The sequence below is a fragment of the Mustelus asterias genome, chromosome 28 (assembly GCF_964213995.1).
Source record: "Mustelus asterias chromosome 28, sMusAst1.hap1.1, whole genome shotgun sequence".
In the NCBI taxonomy this organism is placed as follows: domain Eukaryota; kingdom Metazoa; phylum Chordata; class Chondrichthyes; order Carcharhiniformes; family Triakidae; genus Mustelus; species Mustelus asterias.
In genome coordinates, this window is record NC_135828.1 from 9817075 (window position 1) to 9839807 (window position 22733).

A 22733-nucleotide genomic window follows, 5' to 3' on the forward strand; every position below is an offset into this window, starting at 1 on the left:
GAGGTTTGGAATACCCAACGTCCATTTCCACTACATCCATTAACCATTGGATGAAAGAGCTCCGCCTGACTTCCCTTCTTGCATCTGAGTCGTTATTTTTTCCCCCCACTTTCTGTTACTTGAACCCTTAAACACCGAACAATTCTCCGAGATTTCCACGTTGGGTTTGTGAAGTGATTCACAAAGTTGGTCAAGATGATAAGTGAACTCAATACTCAGCCTAAATGTTGCTTACACATCAAGAATCACTTTACTTTTTAAAAGGCGCGATGGCACAGTGGTTAGCTCTACTGCCTCACAGCGCCAGGGATCCGGGTTCAAGTCCAGCCTCGGGTCACTGTTGTGTGGAGTTTGCACATTCTCCCCATGTCTGCGTGGGTTTCCTCCAAGTGCTCCTATTTCCCTCCACAGTCCAAAGATGTGCGGGTTAGGTTGATTGGCCATGATAAATTGACCCTTAGTGTCATGGGGATCAGCAGGGTAAATACATGGATTGCGGGGTTAGAGCTTGGGTGGGATTGTTGTTGGTGCAGGTTCGATAGGCCAAATGGCCTCCTTCTGCACTGTAGGGATTCTATGAAATATTGCTCATTCCTCTCATGATTTGGAGTTCAAATTTGGGAGTTTGTTGAATTTTTTAATTCCCTTCCCAATTGGATCTTGCGATGTCCTTTCCATCGAGTTTTCGCACAATTTGAATTTGGCTAGATACATTCAAGAGTTGGGTGAAGTTGAGCTCAAGATCTCCGGAGGGGCCACTCACTGCCTGGTGTTCTGGGAATGAGCAAAGGTTGTCCCTACAGCAGCCACTTTCCGCAACCTTTGCGGGTTGCCATGCCTACAACGAGGACTACTCTGTAACCACTCAAAACGCACAAGGCATGTGAAACCTGAGGGGTGACAGCATTTCACACCAATTGTGCGGTCTTCCAGGTCTTAGCAAAACTGTACGCACGCTGTGACGAATCATATCCTCCCAGGAGAAAGCAAATTTTCTCAAAGTGGTTCAAACGTGTGAAAATTCAAGCTCTCCACTCGAAAACCAATTCTCACGTCACACCTCCAAAGTCCCGACAAGTTCTGCTGCTGGTGCTGTTTGTGACAAAGGCAACACAGAAACTGTGCAATCAGTAGCCACAAATGGCTAAAGCTGTCACTTTTAATCCAGGTGGCACAGCGGTTAGCACTGCTGTGTCACAGCGCCAGGGACCCGGGTTCGATTCCCGGCTTGAGTCACTGTCTGTGTGGACTCTGCACGTTCTCCCCGTGTCTGCATGGGTTTCCTCCGGGTGCTCTGGTTTCCTCCCAAAGTTCGAAAGACGTGCTGGTTAGGTGCATTGGCCGTGCTAAATTCTCCCTCAGTGTAGCCGAACGGGCGCCGGAGTGTGGCGACTAGGGGATTTTCACAGCAGCTTCATTGCAGTGTTAATGTAAGCCTACTGTGTCACCACTAAAATAAATAAATCCAACACCATTAGGTTGGTTGTTGGGAGCTCCAATTCAGCGGAGAACCTCAAGTCACCCGGAGTCAAACCGCGCAGGAAAGCTTTGGGAAAAGTGCAACATACTGGGATCATAGAATCACAGAATCATAGAATCCTACAGTGCAGAAGGAGGCCATTCAGCCTAACGAGTCTTCACCAACAACAATCCCACCCAGGCCCTATTCCCATAACCCCACATATTTACCCTGTCAATCCCCCTGATATTAAGGGGAAATCCCCTCCCCCCCACTCACCCTTCCAAGCCCACAACAGAAATAATCTTAACCAGAGCTGGTTGTGGATGAAAATAGGGGAGGTGATAGCCTACTGGTATTATCAGCTAATGTCCCGTGGACCCGGGTTCGAATTCCCGCCATGGCAGGTGGTGGAACTTGAATTCAATAAAAATTATCTGGAATTAAGAATCGGTTGATGACCATGAAACCATTGTCGATTGTTGGAAAACCCATCTGGTTCACTCATGTCCTTTAGGGAAGGAAATCTGCCATTCAAAGATGTGCGGGTTAGGTGGATTGGCCATGCTAAATTGCCCCATAGTATCATGGGGACTAGTTGGGGTAAACGTATGGGGTTATGGGTGTAGGGTCTGAGTGGGATTGTGGTCAGTGGCCGAATGGCCTCCTTCTACACTGTCGGATTCTATGGATTCTATGTCCTTACCTGGTCTGGCCTACATGTGACTCCAGAACCAGAAGCAATGTGGTTGACTCTCAACTGCCCTCCAAAGGCAACTCGGGGTGGGCAATAAATGCTGGCCCAGCCAGCGATGCCCATGTCCCACGAGTGTATAATAATATAAATAATGCAGATGCCTGCATCACCACTGTAGCCAGTGTAATGACAGTGCTCTGGTACAGAGCCAGCCTGTGTAACACAAGTCGCAGGCTGCAGTCCATCTGATCCACTGCGTCAGTGTGCTTTCAGTAAGCAGCTGCTCTCTTCCAACGACGCGTGGAGAGTTACTGTTCTCGAGATTTGCCGGAGGGAGCTGTAGCTCTTTTATTGTTGAGGTTGTCAGCAGTAAACACTTCTAAATCATCTCAGCCTCCTGTCATTTTGCAAAGAACATTGAGGGCCATTAGTTAAAGGCTTGTAGCAAATTGCTATTGGTGGGGAGAATATAACTCGGGGAAATATCCCTGCCAACAAACCTTTTTGCAAAAATCCTGCGATTATCTTCAAAAACATGAAAAGCATTGTCCTCTAAAATAATGATTACAGCTTAAAACAAAACCAGGGTTTTAGTTTCTCGGGCTATTTTCAAGGTGCATTTGAAACATTATTGTAATAACGATGTGCACCCCTTCCCCCACCCCCCACCCCCACCTCAGTGTCTGCAACACTGGTTCATCTCCAGAGATGTCTCAGGTCAAACAGAACTGTTTACAGATTGTCCTCTGAAAATATTTGCTATAATGGAGTCTTCGTGAAGATGGATGGGAATCGCTGGGTAACTTTTTTTGCCAACACTTTTACTTATTTCCAAGGGCAGGGTATCACTCCCGGACAAGAGCCCAAGGAGCTGCTGGATATGTGGACATGTTTCACATGTGGACTTGCTCGCACACTCAGTAACCCAAGGAAGACAGGCGACCAGTAAGTTATTATTCTTCAGCAGCCATGATTTTTGATACTTTCTGCCCATCTTAGACACCAGCTCTTTGCTTTTAGCCAGCGTGGGTAGAACCGTGATCAGCACCTTTCCCATTAGAGAGAGGAGGCGAATTGGAAGGAACGGTGAAAGAAGACACAGAGGCGACATGCAGACACATGGTGCATATGCTGGCCACAATCGGTTTGCACCAGTTTTGGGTCACACTTCAAACGGATGCACAGAACTCGTATCTTCCTCTAAACACAGTTCCTTGGCTTCATTAGCCTTGACATGGAGATGCCGGCGTTGGACTGCGGTGAGGCACAGTAAGAAGTCTCACAACACCAGGTTAAAGTTCAACAGGTTTATTTGGAATCACAATCTTTCGGAGCACTGCTCCTTCATCAGGTGAGTTGCCTGATGAAGGAGCAGTGCTCCGAAAGCTTGTGATTCCAAATAAACCTGTTGGACTTTAACCTGGTGTTGGGAGACTTCTTATTGTTCACTGGCCTTCACAGACAACAGGTCTAGGGAGGCAATAACGTTGAAAGAATAGGATTTGCATTCATAAAGCGCCGTCCATAACCTCAGGACGTCTCCAAGCACTTTACAAGCAATGAAATGCCTCTGAAACATGGTCACCGTTGTGGTAAAGTTTGCCAATTTACAAACAGCAAGCTCCCACAAGCAGCATTACGATAATAACCGGGTAAAGTGCATTACTGATGTTGGTTGTAACTTAAATGTTGACCAGGGTATAGATTTGTTTTTCCACAAAAAATGCTGGAAAATCTCAGCAGATCTGACAGCATCTGTGGAGAGAGAATAGAGCCAACGTTTCAAGTCTGGATGACTCTTCGTCTTAGGATTTTAAAAATTCATTCACGGGATATGGGCATCGCTGGCTGGGCCAGCATTTGTTGCCCATCCCTAACTGTCCTTGAACTGAGTGGTTCATTCGGCCATTTCAGAGGGCACTTTTAAGAGTCAACCACATTGCTGTGGCTCTGGAGTCACATGTTGGCCAGACCAGGTAAGGATGACAGCTTTCCTTCCTTATTAGTGAACCAGATAGGTTTTACAACAATCGACAACTATTCCATGGTCATCATTAGACATTTAATTACAGGTTTTTAAAAAATTGAATTCCAATTTCACAATCTGCAATCATGGGATTTGAACCTGGGTCCCCAGAGCATTACCCTAGATCTCTGGGTTATCAGTGCAGTGACAGTACCACTGCGCCACTGCCTCCACAGCCCTTCTTCAAAGTAAGTGCCATGGAATCATTGCATCTAATTGAGAGGGCAGACTGGACGCGGATTTAATGTCTCATCTGAAGTCCAGCCCATACGTTCAGTTTTGAACTGGTCACTGAAAGAACGAACCACGTCATCGGGGCTGCATTTAAAAGGACCCCAATAGCCCCTAAACATATGGCAAATGCTCCCAATCCTCGCAACAGTCAGGCCTCCAGGAATGCAAGGCTTCGAGATGCGGGAGGAATGCATTAATAAAGCAGGCCTGTAGGGGAAACATCTGCAAGGAACAGATCTCTAAACGAATGCAAATGCACTCAGCACAATCGACATTACATTAAATTCAAAACTTTACCACCTGGCAGATCCGGTGTAGGTTGTAAAAGTGTCTCAAAGCACATAAGAAACACAGAATTCTACAATATCGATGTTTGCTGAATTTCAAAACACATTATCCCCACGTGTAATTTCCTAATTCAATTCAAAGGCTTTTTCTTTTGGCAAATTAGCACTTTCGCCGAAGAAAACATCCAAAAGCAGCGTGCTCGTCTCTATGACAATTGTGTTGGGATGTAAGCTGTTACACGCAGTTATACACCTGGGTGAATAATGCTGCTTCTGCTGGAGCTAATGTATCTTAATGGATGTTCTTTTACTATGGCTTCAGAGCGCTGAACCCATAACCACCCTTTAAGTTTAATACGTATTACCACTTTTTTTAAGCGTTGGTAGGGAGGCTTTATCACTGGGGAAGCAGCAACAAGTCTACCATGCTCGCTGACTTACATTGACTCCCACCCAGTCAAGCAATGTCTTGACGTAAAAATTCTCGTCCTAGTTTTCAAATCGCTCCATGGCCTTTGCTTGCCCCCATCTCTGCCAACACCACAACCCTGCAAGATTTGCACTCATCTAATCGCACTCATGACACATTCTCTATTTTTATTGCTCCATCTTCAGTTGTCTTGGCCCCAAACGCCAGAATTTCCTCCCTTCCCCCTCTTCACAGTGGTTGGACAGCTGCCTCACAGCGCCAGGGAACCTGGGTTCAATTCCCAGCTTGGGTCACTGTCTGTGCTGAGTCTGCACGTTCTCCCTGTGTCTGCGTGGGTTTCCTCCGGGTGCTCCGGTTTCCTCCCACAGTTCCTAAGATGAGCTGGTTAGGTGCATTGGCCGTGCTAAATTCTCCCTCAGTGTACCCGAATAGATGCTGGAGTGTGGCAACTAGGGGATTTTCACAGTAACTTCAGTTTTTTAAAAATTCATTCGTGGGACATGGCTAGGCCAGCATTTTTTGCCCATCCCTAGTTGCCCTTGAGAAGGTGGTGGTGAGCTGCCTTCTTGAATCGCTGCAGTCCACGTGCTGTGGGTTGACCCACAATGCCGTTAGGGAGGGAATTCCAGGATTTTGACCCAGCGGCTGCGAAGGAACGGCCGATATATTTCCATGATGTGGAGATGCCGGCGTTGGACTGGAGTGGGCACAGTAAGAAGTCTCACAACACCAGGTTAAAGTCCAACAGGTTTATTTGGAATCACGAGCTTTTGGAGCGCTGCTCCTTCATCAGGTGAGTGATATATTTCCAAGCCAGGATGGCGAGTGGCTTGGAGTGCAGTGTTAATGTAAGCCTATTTGTGAAACCAATAAATAAACTTTAAAAAAAAACTTCCCTCTATTAAGACGTTTGAAATCAACCTCCTTGACCAAGCTCTTGGTCACCTGAACTAATACCTCCATATGTGGCTCAGTGACAAATTTTATTTGACACCGCTCCTGTCAAACTCCTCAGTACATTTATGTTAATGATGTTGTCTTATTTCATCGATTGGGTTTAGCCCAGGAAGTCAATGCTGTTTCTTTTCTCCAAGTAAATGGTGTTCTAACTTCAATTCAGCATTCTGCTGGCTAACCACACTCTTAAAAACGTCCATCCTCATTCGAGGCTGGGATCCTCCAGTCCTGCTGAAACTGAATGGAGTTTTGGTTGAAGTAATAAGTCTTCAGAGGCAGAAGTCCCTTCACCAAAATCCCTTTATTTACAAACTCTAACAGCAGTACACAGAGGCCGGAATTTTACCGGCATCCCGCCCCGATTCCGGTATTCTCTATTGGCCTCGGGAAGGATCGTACGAACCTCGGGCGGACATGCTGGTAAAATTCCGCCCAGAGTGCTAATAGTTAGCAGTCTATCTCCGGGGGTGTCAGAGGAATTGACACTCACGGTAAAGTACAAGGCAAAGATTCCCTGGTTGGCCCATCAATTGGATCCTTAATTGGGGAGTTCATATTCCAATAGGCCAACCTCAATGGCCTGATTGAAGTCATTACAGCTGGAACGTCACATTCTCCGTTCGGAATTGCACCGGAGTGCGGCCACGGATGAGATCAGAGAATCCGCACATCTTTGAACTGTAGGAGGAAACCGGAGCACCGGGAGGAAACCCACGCAGACACGGGGAGAACGTGCAAACTCCACACGGAGAGTCACCCAAGGGCGGAATTGAACCCGGGTCCCTGGCGCTGTGAGGCAGTAGTGCAAACCACTGTGGCCACCATGCCTTCAACTGCACACCTTCCCCCGTCAGACACCATCCCAACTTGGACCAACATCCTCGTTCCACCATTGTCACTGAGTCAATGGAAAGAACAACTTCATTCTACTTGACACCATTGTAGGCTCAGGCTCAAGGGACGATCCTTAAAAACAGAGAGGAGGAGGAATTTCTTCAGCCAGAGGGTGGTGAACCTGTGGAACTCTTTGCCGCAGAAGGCTATGGAGGCCAGGTCACTGAGTGTCTTTAAGACAGAGATAGATCGGTTCTTGATCAATAAGGGGATCAGGGGTTATGGGGGAAAGGCAGTGGGATGGGGATGAGAAAAATATCAGCCATGATTGAATGGCGCAGCAGACTCGATGGGCCGAGTGGCCTAATTCTGCTCTGACGTCTTATGGTCTATTATCACAGGGTTGGAGAGGTCGATGGCATAATCCCTCACCACCTTCTTTGGGAATTTTGGTTGGATGGTAGATGTGTCTGCCTTTCTCAGGATCAGATACAAAAATAATCCCCCATTTGTGATACAAAACAGAACACATTTTTCAAAAGAGTAGGTACAATATTGTGGCAGTTCATTTCATACAGATAATGGAATCCATTTATTTCCCACCCTTATTGCATTATTTATTCGGAACGCCAGAGTGTGGAACTCTACAGTTTGACTGCTCCTTGATGCTTGCAATTATGACAGGAAAAAAATAGATTAAAATAACTCACGCTCTCACTAGTTAAGACCTCAAGCTCCATGGTTACCGTAGCCCGTGGATATTTAACTGCAGTGAAATGGCAATGAGTCAAACTTGGATGACACAAGATTCACGTTATGTTGAAGTTGTCACCCATTCGTGCCAGAGAGCAGCAAATCCTATGGAACTATGCCCGTGACAAACTGAGATTCAGCAACGGTAACTACAAATTAGCCGGATTTAGCTATGCCTGTCACCCAACTCTGCTCTGATCAATCGAGTTAGACCGCGCAAGAGCACAAAATCGCAGTCAGCTGGGCAAGCCACCATCTGACACTGAGATCTCCCCATGGGAGGAAGTGTTAGGCCCTTGAGTACGGCTAAGCCTGAGAGGAAGTTGAAAAAGTGTTGTCGATCGGAGAGAGGGTGAAGCTGGAACAAGTGGAAAACTGTGGGGTAAAGTGGAAAGGGGACATCGCGGAGGGGTGAGACACTCCACCATCACGTCTATCCATCAATACGAAACGAGGCGAAAACCTTGGAAGAGTTCAACAAGCTGGCACTATCTCTCCTGCAAGGGAAGAACAGCTACCCATCCTGACACTGAAGAAGCTCTGTCAACGTGGTTCGAGGCAGCCCGAGAGAGAACACTCTCACCTCCGGTCCAATCCTGCAGCAAAGAGGGAGTAGCTCTGGCCAAGAAGCTACGTGGAGTTCACCTGCGGGTGACGAATGGGTGGAACTATTCAAGACGACATTGTCTTCCACTCGGTGAGGGATGGCGGTGTTATGAAGTGGAGCTTGTAAAGATGTAAAGGCGGCTTGTAAAGATTGTAAAATACCAGAAGGAGGACAACAGTGCCTTTAAAAGCTTGAATGTTTAAAATACAGGGTACATAGGTTGCAACAATCGTAACCAGGACCAAGCATCAGGGTTGCCTTGGTGACAGACTTTGCAGGCAGTTGCATTTTGATAGCATATTGGATTAAAGAAGACACTCAGCTAACAGCCTATCAGTTTAAAAGGAGACACTCAGCTCAAAGGAACCGATCAAACTTAAATTTTGCTTTTGCTGTCAACATCAATCCAATCCTGATATAGAAAATACACAGATCATCAAGAACATAAATATAGGAATTCAACTGCCTGTCTTCAGTGACTCCAGTTCAGTTAGTGAGCTCAGCTGAGAAGGTCATCTCTGGGGCGGTTCTCCACCCTGCCAGCTAAAAGAACTCTCTCTGAAGAGAATTCTCCATCTATCCAACAACAGGATATCAAGTCAGAAAGACCTTACAGAGAAATCACCAGAACAAAACTCCAAAACTTTTAACCAAAAGAGAAAATGCTGGAAAATCTCAGCAGGTCTGGCAGCATCTGTAAGGAGAGAAAAGAGCCGATGTTTCGAGTCCAGATGACCCTTTATCCAAATCTTTTCCAAGCCATCAGACTTGGTTGTATATAGTTTTATTGAGAGTGACTAAGATTCTGCTATTACTCTTTTGGTACTGAATGGTCCTTGTCTTTATTTGAACAGCATTTCAGTCGAGCCATCCTTTAATTAATATGTTACTTGTTTAGTTAAAGTTTTGGTTAGTTAAATAAAATAACTTGTTAATTATTCACTTAAAGTGAGTGTCAGATCTTCATGTTAATGAACCTCTAAATGTTAATGTAGAAGAGTTAACATCTTCCCAAACACGTTTACCAGATTACGAGGCGAGGTAAAGGGGATTAACTTCTGCGTTATAACAGTGGTTATGGCAACAATGACAGATGATTGGCACCAAAATGGACTCTCCTAGATTTTGAACATGTATGGACCATGAGACGTCTTTAATGTGGATGAAACCGGACTATCTTTTGCCAGACCATTCTTTGATGTTTAAAGATGGAAGACATAATGTGGAAAACTGAGTAAGGAACATGTCACTGCCATGGTTTGCACCAGAAAGTTGTCCAAGAAGCCACATGGCTTCGCAAATGTTAAGACGCTATCCATGCAGTACGAAGTTAATGAAACTGCTTGAATGCGCTCCAGCAGTTTTGAGGGTTGGATCAGGGAAAGGAGGCGAAACGCATCGGGGAAAGAAAAGGAAGATTGTCATCATTACAGCCAACTCCCTGTGCACCCAACACTGGCCTCCAGAGTATCAAACTTGCATCTTGTTTCCCAACACCACTGTTAAACTCCAACCAATGGATCGGAGGATGATTAGGATCCCGGAAACCCACTACTGACAACAGACGATCTCTCAGTTTATCGAGGTGACTGATGAGGAGCAGAATACTGCAGCGAGTAACTCACCTCCTGACTCCCCAAAGCCTATCCACCATCTACAAGGAACAAGTCAGGAGTGTGATGGAACACTCCCCACTTGCCTGGATGGGAGCAGCTCCAACAACACTCAAGAAGCTCGACACCATCCCGGACAAAGCAGCCCTCTTGATTGGCACCACATCTATAAACACCCACTCCCTCCATCACCAACGCTCAGTAGCAGCAGTGTGTGCTATCTACAAGATGCACTGCAGCAATTCACCGAAGATCCTTAAACAGCACCTTCCAAACTCACAACCGCTGCCATCTAGAAGGACAAGGGCAGCAGATACTACTTGGGCGGCACGGTAGCACAGTGGTTAGCACTGCTGCTTCACAGCTCCAGGGTCCCGGGTTCGATTCCCGGCTCGGGTCACTGTCTGTCTGGAGTTTGCACATTCTCCTCGTGTTTGCGTGGGTTTCCTCCGGGTGCTCCGGTTTCCTCCCACAGTCCAAAGATGTGCGGGTTAGGTTGATTGGCCAGGTTAAAATTGCCCCTGAGATGTGTAGGTTAGAGGGATTAGTGGGTAAATATGTGGGGGTAGGGCCTGGGTGGGATTGTGGTCGGTGCAGACTCGATGGGCCGAATGGCCTCCTTCTGCACTGTAGGGTTTCTATGAGATACGTGGGGAACACCGCCACCTGCAAGTTCCCCTGCAAGCCACTCATCATCCTGACTTGGAAATATATCGGCTGTTCCTTCACTGTCACTGGGTCAAAATCCTGGAATTCCCTCCCTAATGGCATTGTGGATCAACCCACAGAATGTGAACTGCAGTGATTCAAGAAGGCAGCTCACCACCATCTTCTCAAGGGCAATTAGGGATGGGCAATAAATGCTGGCCAGACAGCAACGCCCCATGTCCCACAAATGAATAAAAAAAACAATAATCCAACAGAGACCATGCTGAAGGAGGTGAGGATGACCGTGATGGAAGCCACAATTGCTAACTGCTTCCTTCACACTGGCTTCAAACAGGTTACGACCGCAACAGACATCGAGAACAAGGAGGCCAAGCAACCCCATGGCGAGGTACTTTGCGCTCGCCTGCAGGAGACTGGCATGGACCATCCAGCAGAGCCAACCCTTACAGGGACATGGACGATACTGTATGCTGCATGATGGGAATGGCAGACAATGCCATCGTAGATGAAGCACATTCTTTAACTGAGGAGCCGGAGGAGGCCAGTGACTGGACGAGTCGAAGGAACACCTGCCCACTTGCCTGCCCTGTTTCCCCAGGTAATACTGCAAAGGCCATGGAGATGCTTCAGAATCTCACACTGGCAACAGAAATATTTTGACTGCATTAATGAAAAAGTGGACAGTGTCCAAAGTCAGAACGCTGAGCAGAAAGTGACCATGGAGCTTTTCCAAAGTGAACTCTCGGCATGTTTCAATGCAAAACTCCCAACTTCTTTGCAAGGTCAAGCTATTGTAAGGTGCAGACAAGTTGAATAAAGGCTTTCTCACACATTCCCTGCTTAACTCTGTCTTCATTCAGCATCTGAATCTGTCGTTTTTGACAGAGGCTGTGTTTGTAGGCATGTCCAGTTGGAGGGATGGATTTGAGTGGGAGTAGGGCCTCCTTGGAGATCACAAAGCTCCACTTAACACTAACCTGGAGACAGATTCCCTTGGATCTGCCTCAATTGGGATTTTACTGTATTTAACCATGATGCCAGATTGAAACTCTTCGAGTAAAATAGATGCTTTACCAACTTCAATTCCATTGATTCACCACTGCTACTGGCACTGAGTGTTATATCTGCAATACTGAGCTTTCACTCTGTAACCCATGCTTGCCACTAAATTTAGGATTATCATTGAGGGTGGTCAAGGTGCTGACTAAACAACATTAGATAAAACGGCCTGGTGCCATCAATCTGGCCTCAGCACTTAAGGCATTCATCATTAATCCTAGATAACGGTACAATTGAAGCATTGCATTCATTCATGTAGCACAGGAGGAGGCCACTTGGCCCATCATGCCTGTGCCAGGCTCTTTCTGATATCCAGTTATCTATCCCAGCTCTCTGCTCCTTTTCCATGACCTTGCAAAATTTTCCCCTTCAACTGCCCATTCAATTTCCTTTTGTGACGATACTGTGCTATTAATATTCTATGTTTAAGTGGGGACTGCTATAAAAGGCAGTGTTTTGTTAAAAGCAATCGGTTTATCTGGTGGGAATGCAGCAGATGCTGAGAAAGCAGGATAATTACCCATTTTAGTCATGTAAGTGTTCATTTAGCAGAAGGTTTAATTGGGTGTTTTCAATTAAATTAAAAGGTGAGTTATGCATACAAGTATAGAATCATGTGATACTATAAATGGGAGGAGTTTGGCTTGTAGCAGAAAAGCCGTTTCATTTTCATTTTTTAAAAAAGAGCAGTTGCTGCCTGGAGCTGGTGAAAGACAGAAGCTTGGAGGCTCTCTCTCTTTCTCTGAAAAGACCCAATTGAAAGCTCCAAAGCAGTTAACCCGAGTATGCCTAGATTTGCTAACTATTTTTAAAGAGGGGTTTAAATGTGTAAGAGAAATTCTGATTAATTGGAACTGAATAGCAATAAGTTAGAAGTTAAGAGTTTGTTTCTTTGCATGTTTAAATATTTTTCAATGGTCAAGAGTTAAACTGTTTTATCTTGTTAGAGTTATACTTAAACTGTGTTATGAATAAAGCTTGTTTTGATAAAAAGATCCCTAATTTGTTCGTGGAATCACCCCTGGGTCAAAGCATCTTTTCCTCACATTTACACCAAAATAGAAAAATTGTCTGGCTTAATAGTCTGGGGTTTCTGATCTGGCACCCTTACACTTTCAAAAGTAAAAAGTTAAAGTTAAAGTTTATTTATTCATCACAAGGCTTACATTAACACTGCAATGAAGCCACTGTGAAATTTCCCCTAGTCGCCACACTCTGGCGCCTGTTCGGGTCAATGCACCTAACCAGCACGTCTTTCAGAATGTGGGAGGAAACCGGAGTACCCGTAGGAAACCCACGCCGAGACGGGGAGAATGTGCAAACTCCATACACATTTAAACCCCTCTTTAAAAATAGTTAGCAAATCGAGGCATACTAGAGTCACTGAGTGCCATACTACTGGCACTCAGTGACCCAAGGCCGGAATTGAACCCAGGTCCCTGGCACTGAGAGGCAGCAGTGCCAACCACTTCTTGACCTTCTTGACCCAGATAACAATTCCAGCTTCTCCAACAGGTCCACATACTCCCTGGTACCAGTCTAGTAAATCTCCTCTGTACGCTCTCTCAGGCCTTGACATCCTTCCTGAAGTTTGATGTCTAGAATTGGGCATAATAGTTCAAGATGTGGAGATGTTGGCGTTGGACTGGGGTAAACACAGTAAGGAGTTTAACAACACCAGGTTAAAGTCCAACAGGTTTATTTGGTAGCATTTGCAGTGGCATTTGCTACCAAATAAACCTGTTGGACTTTAACCTGGTGTTGTTAAACTTCTTATCGTAATAGTTCAAGCCAGGACAGAACCTTTAGTTACACTAAACTTTTCAAAAAACAATGTTGCTTTTAGAACCATAGAATAGAACTATAGAATACCTACAGTGCAGAAAGAGGCCATTCGGCCCATTGAGTCTGCACCGACTCTCTGAAAGAGCATCTTAGCCAGGAGCACCCACCTCCCCAACCTATTGCAATGACCCTGTGCATTTACTATGTCCGATCGACCTCTTTGGACAGTAAGAGGCAACTTAGCATGGCCAATCCACTTGATCTGTACAACTTTGGAGTGTGGGAGGAAACCGGAGCACCCGGAGGAGACCTGCAGATGGCACACATGTTAATGCTACTGTGTGTCGATGGTAGACCGAGGGAATATTTGTGGATGGGGTGCCAATCAAATGGGTTGCTTTGTCCTGGATGGTGTTAAGCCTCTTGAGTGTTGTTGGAGCTGCACTCAGGCAGGGAAGGGGAGTGTATTCCATCACACTCCTGACTTGTGCCTTGTAGACAGTGGACAGGCACTGGGGAGTCAGTAGGTGAGTTACTCACCGCAGGATTCCCAGTCTCTGACCTGCTCTTGTAGTCACATTTATATCATTGCTCCAGTTCAGTTTCTGGTCAATGGTAACTCCTAGGATGGTGACAGTGTTGGGGGTGGGGATTCAGCGACGGTAAAGCCGTGGAATGTCAAGTTGCAAGTGAAGGTGCAGTGGAGGTAAATCTGTCCATTTTACACAGGGTGAGGAAGGTGGCATCTCTGAAACCTGCTTTTTGAAGTTAGACCCCTTAAAAACCCGTCACAGATACTGTTCCAATTTCAACAAGAAACGGCAAGGCCTGTAAACACAAACACATTCCAGGAATTTCAAACATGTGAACAGTTTTCATGAACAACTGATTTCAAACTGGTACCTTAATGCCATCTGTGGGATTATGGACTACTGTTGTCTGTGGTTCCTGAGTAGATAAGACAGCAAAAAAAAGGAGATTTAATGGATAAATCCTTCAGTCCAACGTTCAGTGACATCTGCCTTAGTTTTTTAATGACAGGAATAAAACTACAACAGATAAGCTTTAATACGCATTAATCGATCCCTTTTTACAGTAATGCTAGTGTGCAGGAAAAGAAGCATCAAAATGGCAAAATTAGTATTAACGATGTAACAATCTCCCTAGAAACATTGAACCTTCAATCTCTAGGCCAGTGATGGGCAACCTCGGCTAGTGAGTGGGCAGCATGAGTGGCCCTCCTTCATCTCAATGGACCACAAGATTGAAATCAGGCTTGTTCACTAACCTTGACCCCGTGAATAGGATTAAATACATTTAATACACGCCAAATATTTTGGAACGAATTATAGAAAATGCTTCATCATTTTTATATTAGCAGAATTCTCATCAACTTCAAGTGGGTGGCACAGTGGTTAGCACTGCTGCCTCGCAACGCCAGGGACCCGGGTTCGATTCCCAGCTTGGGTCACCATCTGTGCGGAGTTTGCACATTCTCCCTGTGTCTGTGTGGGTTTCCTCCGGGTGCTCCGGTTTCCTCTCACACTCCAAAGATGTGCGGGTTAGGTTGATTGGCCATGCTGAATTGCCCCTTAGTGTCAGGGAGACTAGCTAGGGTAAATGTGTGGGATTACGGGAATAGGACCTGGGTGGGATTGTGGTCGGTACAGACTCAATGGGCTGAATGGCCTTGTTCTGTACTGTAGGGATTCTATGATCTATTCTTTCTATTCTATGGTAAAAGCAAAATAAATATTTATACTTTGGACCCAGAGGGAGCGCACGGCTCTCACAGTCAGTGTTGTGAGCAATCAGCACCCACCTCACTTTACTCGCCCTTTCTTTACGTGCGAATCACTTCAGTCACTGATAGGAAAAAAAAACTACACGGACGGAAATCAGCAGAAAGTGCCAACCCTGTATTCGGGCAACGGTTAACAAACTGTCTCGTGGCCACACTCAGAACTCAGATGGGCCGCATGTGGCCCCCAGCCTGCAGGTTGCCCACCACTGAGCTAGGCACTGGGCGACTGGCTTGAGAAGTTCACTGCTAATCCTTCCATCCTTCAGCTACAGATCACTAACCCTACACAACTATGAAATCCCAGAACAGTGATGGCCGAGGTGACCACTCAGCAGAGGTGCCCATATCTGCTCTGGATCCATAGAACCATAGAAAATTACAGCTCAGAAACAGGCCTTTTGGCCCTTCTTGTCTGTGCCGAACCATTTTATGCCTAGTCCCACTGACCTGCACTTGGACCATATCCCTCCACACCCCTCTCATCCATGAACCCGTCCAAGTTTTTCTTAAATGTTAAAAGTGACCCCGCATTTACCACTTTATCCGGCAGCTCATTCCACACTCCCACCACTCTCTGCGTGAAGAAGCCCCCCCTAATATTCCCTTTAAACTTTTCTCCTTTCACCCTTAACCCATGCCCTCTGGTTTTTTTCTCCCCTCGCCTCAGCGGAAAAAGCCTGCTTGCATTTACTGTAGATCCATAGACTCTTGGCAATTGCCACCGGCCCGGTTGGAAGATATGGGAATAATAACCAAATTAAACAGCATCCCTCCTTGTTATCTGAAGATGCTCCATGACGGAGGCTGAGGGGGAGACCTGATCGAGGTCTACAAAATTGAGAGGCATAGACGGGATGGATAGTCAGATAGTCAGGATAGTCAGCTTCTCCCCAGGGTGGAAGTGTCAATTCAAGGGTGCACAAGTTCAAGGTGAGAGGGGGGAAAGTTTAAGGGAGATGTGCGGGGGAAGGTTTTTCATGCAGAGAGTGGTGGGTGCCTGGAACGCGCTGCCAGAGGAGGTGGTGGAAGCAGAGACATTAGCAACATTTAAGAGGCATCTGGACGGGTACATGAATAGGAAGGGGATAGAGGGATACGGACCCAGTAAGGGCAGAAGGTTTTTTTTAAGTTTAGTTAGGGCATCATGATTGGCACAGGCTTGGAGGGCCGAAGGGCCTGTTCCTGTACTGTACTTCTCCTTGTTCCTTGAAGGCAGATTGAGGTTAAATTCTAGAAGGAAAACAAAACCCCATGAGTTCTGCAAATCTGAAATAAAACCAAGGAATGATAGGAATGCTCAGTAGAGAAACTGGCATCTAAAAGAGAACGGTACATTAATGTTTAGATTGCTTCCTGTTGAATTGCTCATTCATGAACTATTCATTTCAAGTGCTGACTGACTTCTGTTCCATTCCAACTTAGTTTAGGGTTTTAAAAAATAATACGTTATGCTCTTCCCATCGAGTAAAGAAAATAACAAAATGCCTTTCGCAGAGTGGAAACGCATCGCATTTGGATTATATTTGCTTCAAGAAGATTGCAGCTATACTGTACCAATAAAAAAAAGGCCAAAAAAATTACAAAGAGCATGCTTATGAAAACCTTCTGCCTATTATTTTGATGGAGACATTTATTTTAAATGGATTAGAATCTCTTACTCTAGTGGACAGAAGTACTTCATACTAGTGCGTTAAGTGATCACTAGGGTATTCCCTAGATTATATACTGTGTGGAGTTTGCACATTCTCCTCGTGTCTGCGAGGGTTTCCTCCGGGTGTTCCGGTTTCCTCCCACAGTCCAAAGATGTGCGGGTTAGGTGGATTGGCCGTGCTAAATTGACCCTTAGTGTCAGGGGGACTAGCTAGGGTAAATGCATGGGGTTATGGGGATAGGGCCTGGGTGGGATTGTGGTCGGTGCAGACTCGATGGGCTGAATGGCCTGTACTGTAAGATTCTATGATTCTATAATTATAAGGTTACTTCCCATGCTTGTCTCTAAATGGCCAACATAGTCAAAACATGTTGGGGTGTTGTCTTTTTATCTGCTTGTACCTGTATGAACTTTTATTGTACTTGGAGAGTAAACAACGCAGGGTTGAAAATGTTTCCGACTACCTTCCTTTCAACATTCTCCTCTGTGGAAAGATTTGGCTGGATCTTACTATCCCTGCTCTTGGTGTATAAGTACTTCACACAACTGTATCACATTCCTCTGTCTGACTTTAATGGAAGGGTTAACCATCACCAGATACAGTCTGACCAACTTTCCATTGCCCCTGTTTTCTGGTAATGGGAGACCGCTGGGAATGAAGAGGTGTGGGCTGCTGTTCAGGATGGGGATCCCTAAGCGATACACGAGGGTAGGCCGCACCCATGGGGTTGACCTGACTTCCTTTGGCCGCATTCCCCGATCAAACCAACCCTCTCTGCTTTGCCAGATTTTCCATGTTGCCCTCCTCACTATTCTCTTAAACAACTTATGCCTCCTCTGGGCCCATCCTTCCGTTATTTGTCTCATTCTCATCTTTTTGCCTTGCACCACCAGTCATTGAACCCCCTTTTATTCCTTTCTAGACCCCCACATCCCTGGGTCTGTGTTTCCTTAAAAGCTCTCGATCCCAAACGTCTTCGCGTCCCGACGGTAGGTCATTGACCTGAAACATTAACTCCTCTCCTCTTTCACCAGATGCCGCCAGATGTGCTGAGCATTTCCAGCACTTTCGGTCTTGGATCTCAGATTTCCAGCAGCATTTTTGTGAAAATGGGTGGAATTTTCCCGTCCCGCCCGCCACGGGGAATCGTAGCGGGCGGGACACGGAGCATGCAGAGATCCGTTGACCTCGGGCGGGATTTTCCAGCAAGGCAAGAAAATCCCACCCTTTTGTCTTAAAACAGTGGAGCGGGAATGTGCTCCGGATCTCGGGTGAACATTGCCGACCAGTCATTTTCTGGCAGGCACGTAAAAGAAAGGTGGAATGTCTAACCCATCATTACACAACCAGAAAAAAAGATGGAAAATAAAAAAATGACAGGCCAACCGGACTGTCCCTGGAAAGATAAACACAAGACACACATCTTGACGGCACCAAAGCAGAGTTACAACGCCAAGGTAATGAAAAGAAGTCAGCAGGTACCATTGTGGTTGCTGTAGAGGGTTCCTTCGGGGCACTGACTATGTTGTTTTTGCTGTTGTTTGTCTGTGGCTGTACGGGAAACAAAAGGATGGTTTAGCTTTTCACAAAGAAATTGGAAAACCAAAGAAGAAACTGTTAACACCAACCAATGTAGAACATGCAGATACCGCAATGTCCTGAATGCCTTCAGGTCCTGATTCAGCTGCACTTGGCTGCCTTCGAGTTTGGGGTTGCGGTCGGTTAGGGGGTGGGTTGAGGGGGCAGGATAATAAGAACGAAGGGTTTGTCTTTTTGTTGGAAGGTCAGCGACTATTTTTACCAGCCATTCATCCAAGATTAATACCAACCAAAGCCTGAACCGTGGAGAGTTGCACAGCTGCATGTCAAGGGTTGTAGTACATCAAAGGCTGAAATCAGCCGGAGCAAAAGTGTTAATTCCCCAGCGTCATGCCGCGCAGTTCATTCCATCTTTGTATTGAAACACGGATTTTACATAACTGATTTCGTTCCAACACTTCTGCCTTAGACTTACCAGGCCACGCGTCTCAGACTTCTCATGTTCCAAAATTTGCTGCATCACATTTGTACATTACAATGGTAGAAACCATACAGTGCAGAAGAAGGCCTTTCGGCCCATCGAGTCTATACCGACAACAATCCCACCCAAGCCCTATCCTCGTAATCCCACATATTTACCCCTCTAATCCCTCCAACCTACGCATCCCAGGACACGAAGGGGCAACTTCGCATGGCCAATGCACCTAACCAGCACGTCTTTGGACTGTCGGAGCACCTGGACGAAACCCACACAGACACGGGGAGAACCTGCAAAACACCACACAGGCAGTGACCCGAGCCGGAAATCGAACCCGGGTCCCTGGAGCTATGAGGCAGCGGTGCTAACCACTGCGCCACCGTGGCATCCATGATAATCACACGCCTGCCTGAATGCTTTGACATGTCCCGGGGATTTGTGAAGAACGCTGTATGTGTAACACAGCTTCTTTCTTTGTATTGCTTGTGTTGTTGTGTACTTGTACAGAAATGGTGACACACGCGACAACTTTAACAGTTTAATACAAAGGTGCTCAACCTCTCTTACACGCCACGCCTGTAGCCACACGAGAGACAGCTCCAGCGCCCTCCCTACCATTACCAATCACTACTAGTGCACAGGTCACAAGGCAATCTGTGAATGGATGAACATTCTACCTAAGTACAAGTCTTACTTGGGTTTTGAAGATGGACAACCTATTCCCTATTAATTCCATTCCTGACTTTTTAACTGAACAGACAGAAAATATTGCTTGCTTAAGGGAGAAGGTTCACAAATGAGTTCAATGCGGAGAGCTAAGGTTTAACCCTTTAGGGTATTAATTGGCAGCTATACGCTGCCGCGTTGGAGCAAAGGGCACATCTGTTGCACTGATATAATCGAGGTAACTTTCACAAGAGTTAGGAACAGGAATAGACATTCGGCCCATTGAGTCCACTCCATCAGTCTTTTAAGAGACTTCTGGATGAGTACATGGGACTTAATAGGATTGAGGGTTATAGGTAAGCCTATACATAAGCCTAGGTAGGTAGGGACATGACCGGCGCAACTTGTGGGCCGAAGGGGCTGTTTGTGCTGTATTTTTTCTATGTTCTATCATCCAATATGATCACAGCTTGTCTCAAACTTCATCCTACTCCCCATATCCCTGGATTCCTCGAGGAGCTAAAACTCATCAGTCAGCCCCGGCTCAAGCTGGCATCACTCTCGTTAGATTTTGGTGGTTTGAGTTTCACTCCAAGCCCAGAGTGCTGAGGCAATGCTGCACAGTGCCGCTCTGCAAAGGAGCCATTAAACCAGGAGGACAGAAAGAACACACGGAGGAAGAATTGGGAAGTTTATCTGGTCCCCTGGCCAATATTAATCCTGCAACCCAAACTACCAGAGAAGATTATCTGGTTATTATCAGGTTGATGCTTACTGTGCACAATGTGGTGGCCACATTGCCTTCACTACAACAATGAGGACACTTCACTTCAAATGTATTTAATTGGCTGTAAACTGCTTTGCACTCTAATAACAAATTAATGATATTTTGGGTCACTGTCTGTGTGGAGTTTGCACCTTCTCCCAGTGTCTGCGTGGGTTTCCTCCGGGTGCTCCGGTTTCCTCCCACACTCCAAAGTTGTGCAGGTCAAGTGGATTGGGCCATGCTAAATTGCCCCTTAGTGTCCAAAGAGGATTAGGTTAGGTGGATCAGACATAGTGAATGCGTAGGGTTACGGCAGTAGGTTGGTGGGGGGGTGCGGGGTTGGTCCTGGCTAAGATGCTCTTTCAGAGAGTCAGTGCAGGCTCGATGGGCCAAATGGCCTCTTTCTGCACTGTGGGGATACAAATTAACCATTGCTAGGGACCATACGTGATCCTTGCCGGCGAGGACCTACACCAGCGAGGCCACGAAGGCAAGTGAGCCCGGACGATTGCTGCCCCGGCTCACTAATAATATTTAAATTCAGATTTAAATATTAAAATCAGCCTCCCGCCCAGATTCCGTCGGCAATTCATTCAGGGCCAGTATCTCAGTGCCGGTATCAGGGCGAGAGGCGGGAAACTGGGCACACGAACCCGGTTTTTCACCACGCTCGCAATCTTACCAGCTCGCCCACACCGATCCACCAGCGTGACGAGCCAGTCGGATCCAAACCCGCCCCCACTTCCCCCCACCGCCCAAGGTCTTTGCAACCTGTCCCCACAATTTAACACTTTTGGTCTGTTATCTATGGCCGAGAGCGAGTCTGCTGATCTCAGTTTGGGGATTGGGGCCCAAATTACCCGTCGGAGAGGAACAAAAATTCAGAGCTCGGTTTTAGTGGAGTTGTTCAGAAATTCTCTGGCCGTTCATGCCACCCCCTGTCCCATTGACAAGAGATGGGAGGACCAGAGGATTCCCCCCCCCCCCACCCCTCCCCCCCCACCAACAAACAGCACGCTATCTCCCGTTGCTGAGAAAAACACTGAGGGGAGGCCAGAGAATCTCATTCTTGGTCTAGTAAAGTTCATAAAGTTTATTTATTGGTCACAAGTAAGGATTACATTAACACAGCAATGAAGACACTGTGAAATTCCCCTAGTCGCCACAGTCCGGCGCCTGTTCCGGCCAATGCACCCTAACCAGCATGTCTTTCAGACTGTGGGAGGAAACCGGAGCACCCGGAGGAAACCCACACAGACACGGGGAGAACGTGCAAACTCCACACAGACCCAAGTGACCCAAGCCGGGAATCGAACCTGGGACCCTGGCGCTGTGAGGCAGCAGTGCCGACCACTGTGCCACCGTGCTGCCCCATAGTAGATTTGTTGGGGAAGCCTTCTCGCATCATTAAATACTTTACTCTGCCCCAGCATATCTATTGGGACCATTGTTATGTCTTTGATTGAAAGTACGCTTGATTCCAGCTCTGTTTGGAAGCGAAGCATGAACCTCCTAATGTGAGAAAGAGCTCCTTAAAGCTAGACAATCTCCAGACTGTATCTGCTCCCTTGAATCAAATACTTTATCTGCACGTCAAACTTTAATCGCGGATGGATTCAAGGATGTCAGAGGCAGATGAAAGAATCATTCAGCGGGGAGAGACTTTATCAACAGCACTTTGAGGAAGGATTAAGTAGAGGGTCTGAGCGACATTGAATACTTTCTCCTATCCTGTACCGAAACCACAAGCTGGGAATAAGGAGGAGTTTTTTTGAATTTTCTTTAAGAATACTCCTGTTAAGTCAACACCTTGGCCAGAAATTTATACTCCTTCCCCCGTCCTGGAGGTTTGTCACACGACTGGTGATGGTGGAAGTGAGGAGGATGATGGTGGAAGGGGACCTTGCAGTGATGTTACACTAAGGTGGGCAAAGCTCTTAGACAAGAAGTCTGCTCTTGCCCCAGCTGAGGCCCTTAGGAATGACCACTTCCCACTCAGCCTCAACTTTGAGGCTGGCGGACAGATTTAAATGCCATGGGGGAAACCCAAAAATAAGGGAAGTTAGATTACGGGGGTGGGTTCCATTAGCATCCCCCTTCTGACTGGGATCGCCGGAACCCCCTCTCCCCCACAGCCTGAGAACCCGATTGCCCCCGCCCCACTCGTGACCTCCCGGGCCTTCTCTACCCTCCCACACCGGGAGGCCTGGCACTTACCTGGATCTCTAGTTCCCTGGATTTAGTCTCAGGCCAACTCCCCACCATTCCTCTTCCAGCCACTGCAACGCTGTTGCCACAGGGACTGGAGAACCAATTTGATTGGCTGGCAGCTTGCCAAGGTGGCTCATAGTCCTGAGTGAGGGGGCGAGAGTCCCACCCACTGCCAATCAACACTCATTAGGACAGAGTGGTTGCAGG

At 46.7% G+C, this 22733-nt stretch overlaps 1 protein-coding gene across 6 annotated transcripts in view; it reads right to left on the reverse strand.

Moving 5' to 3' along the window:
• LOC144480213 (calcium/calmodulin-dependent protein kinase type II subunit gamma-like) overlaps nt 1-22733 on the reverse strand; it is a 463856-nt gene that overhangs the window by 58333 nt on the left and 382790 nt on the right. For all 6 annotated transcript variants that reach the window (XM_078199435.1, XM_078199441.1, XM_078199439.1 and 3 more), the window contains 2 exons: nt 18349-18417; nt 14314-14358 (listed from right to left, as the gene is read on the reverse strand). In XM_078199435.1, the coding sequence (XP_078055561.1) occupies nt 14314-14358; nt 18349-18417 (114 nt within the window). The remainder of the gene's footprint in view (nt 1-14313; nt 14359-18348; nt 18418-22733) is intronic.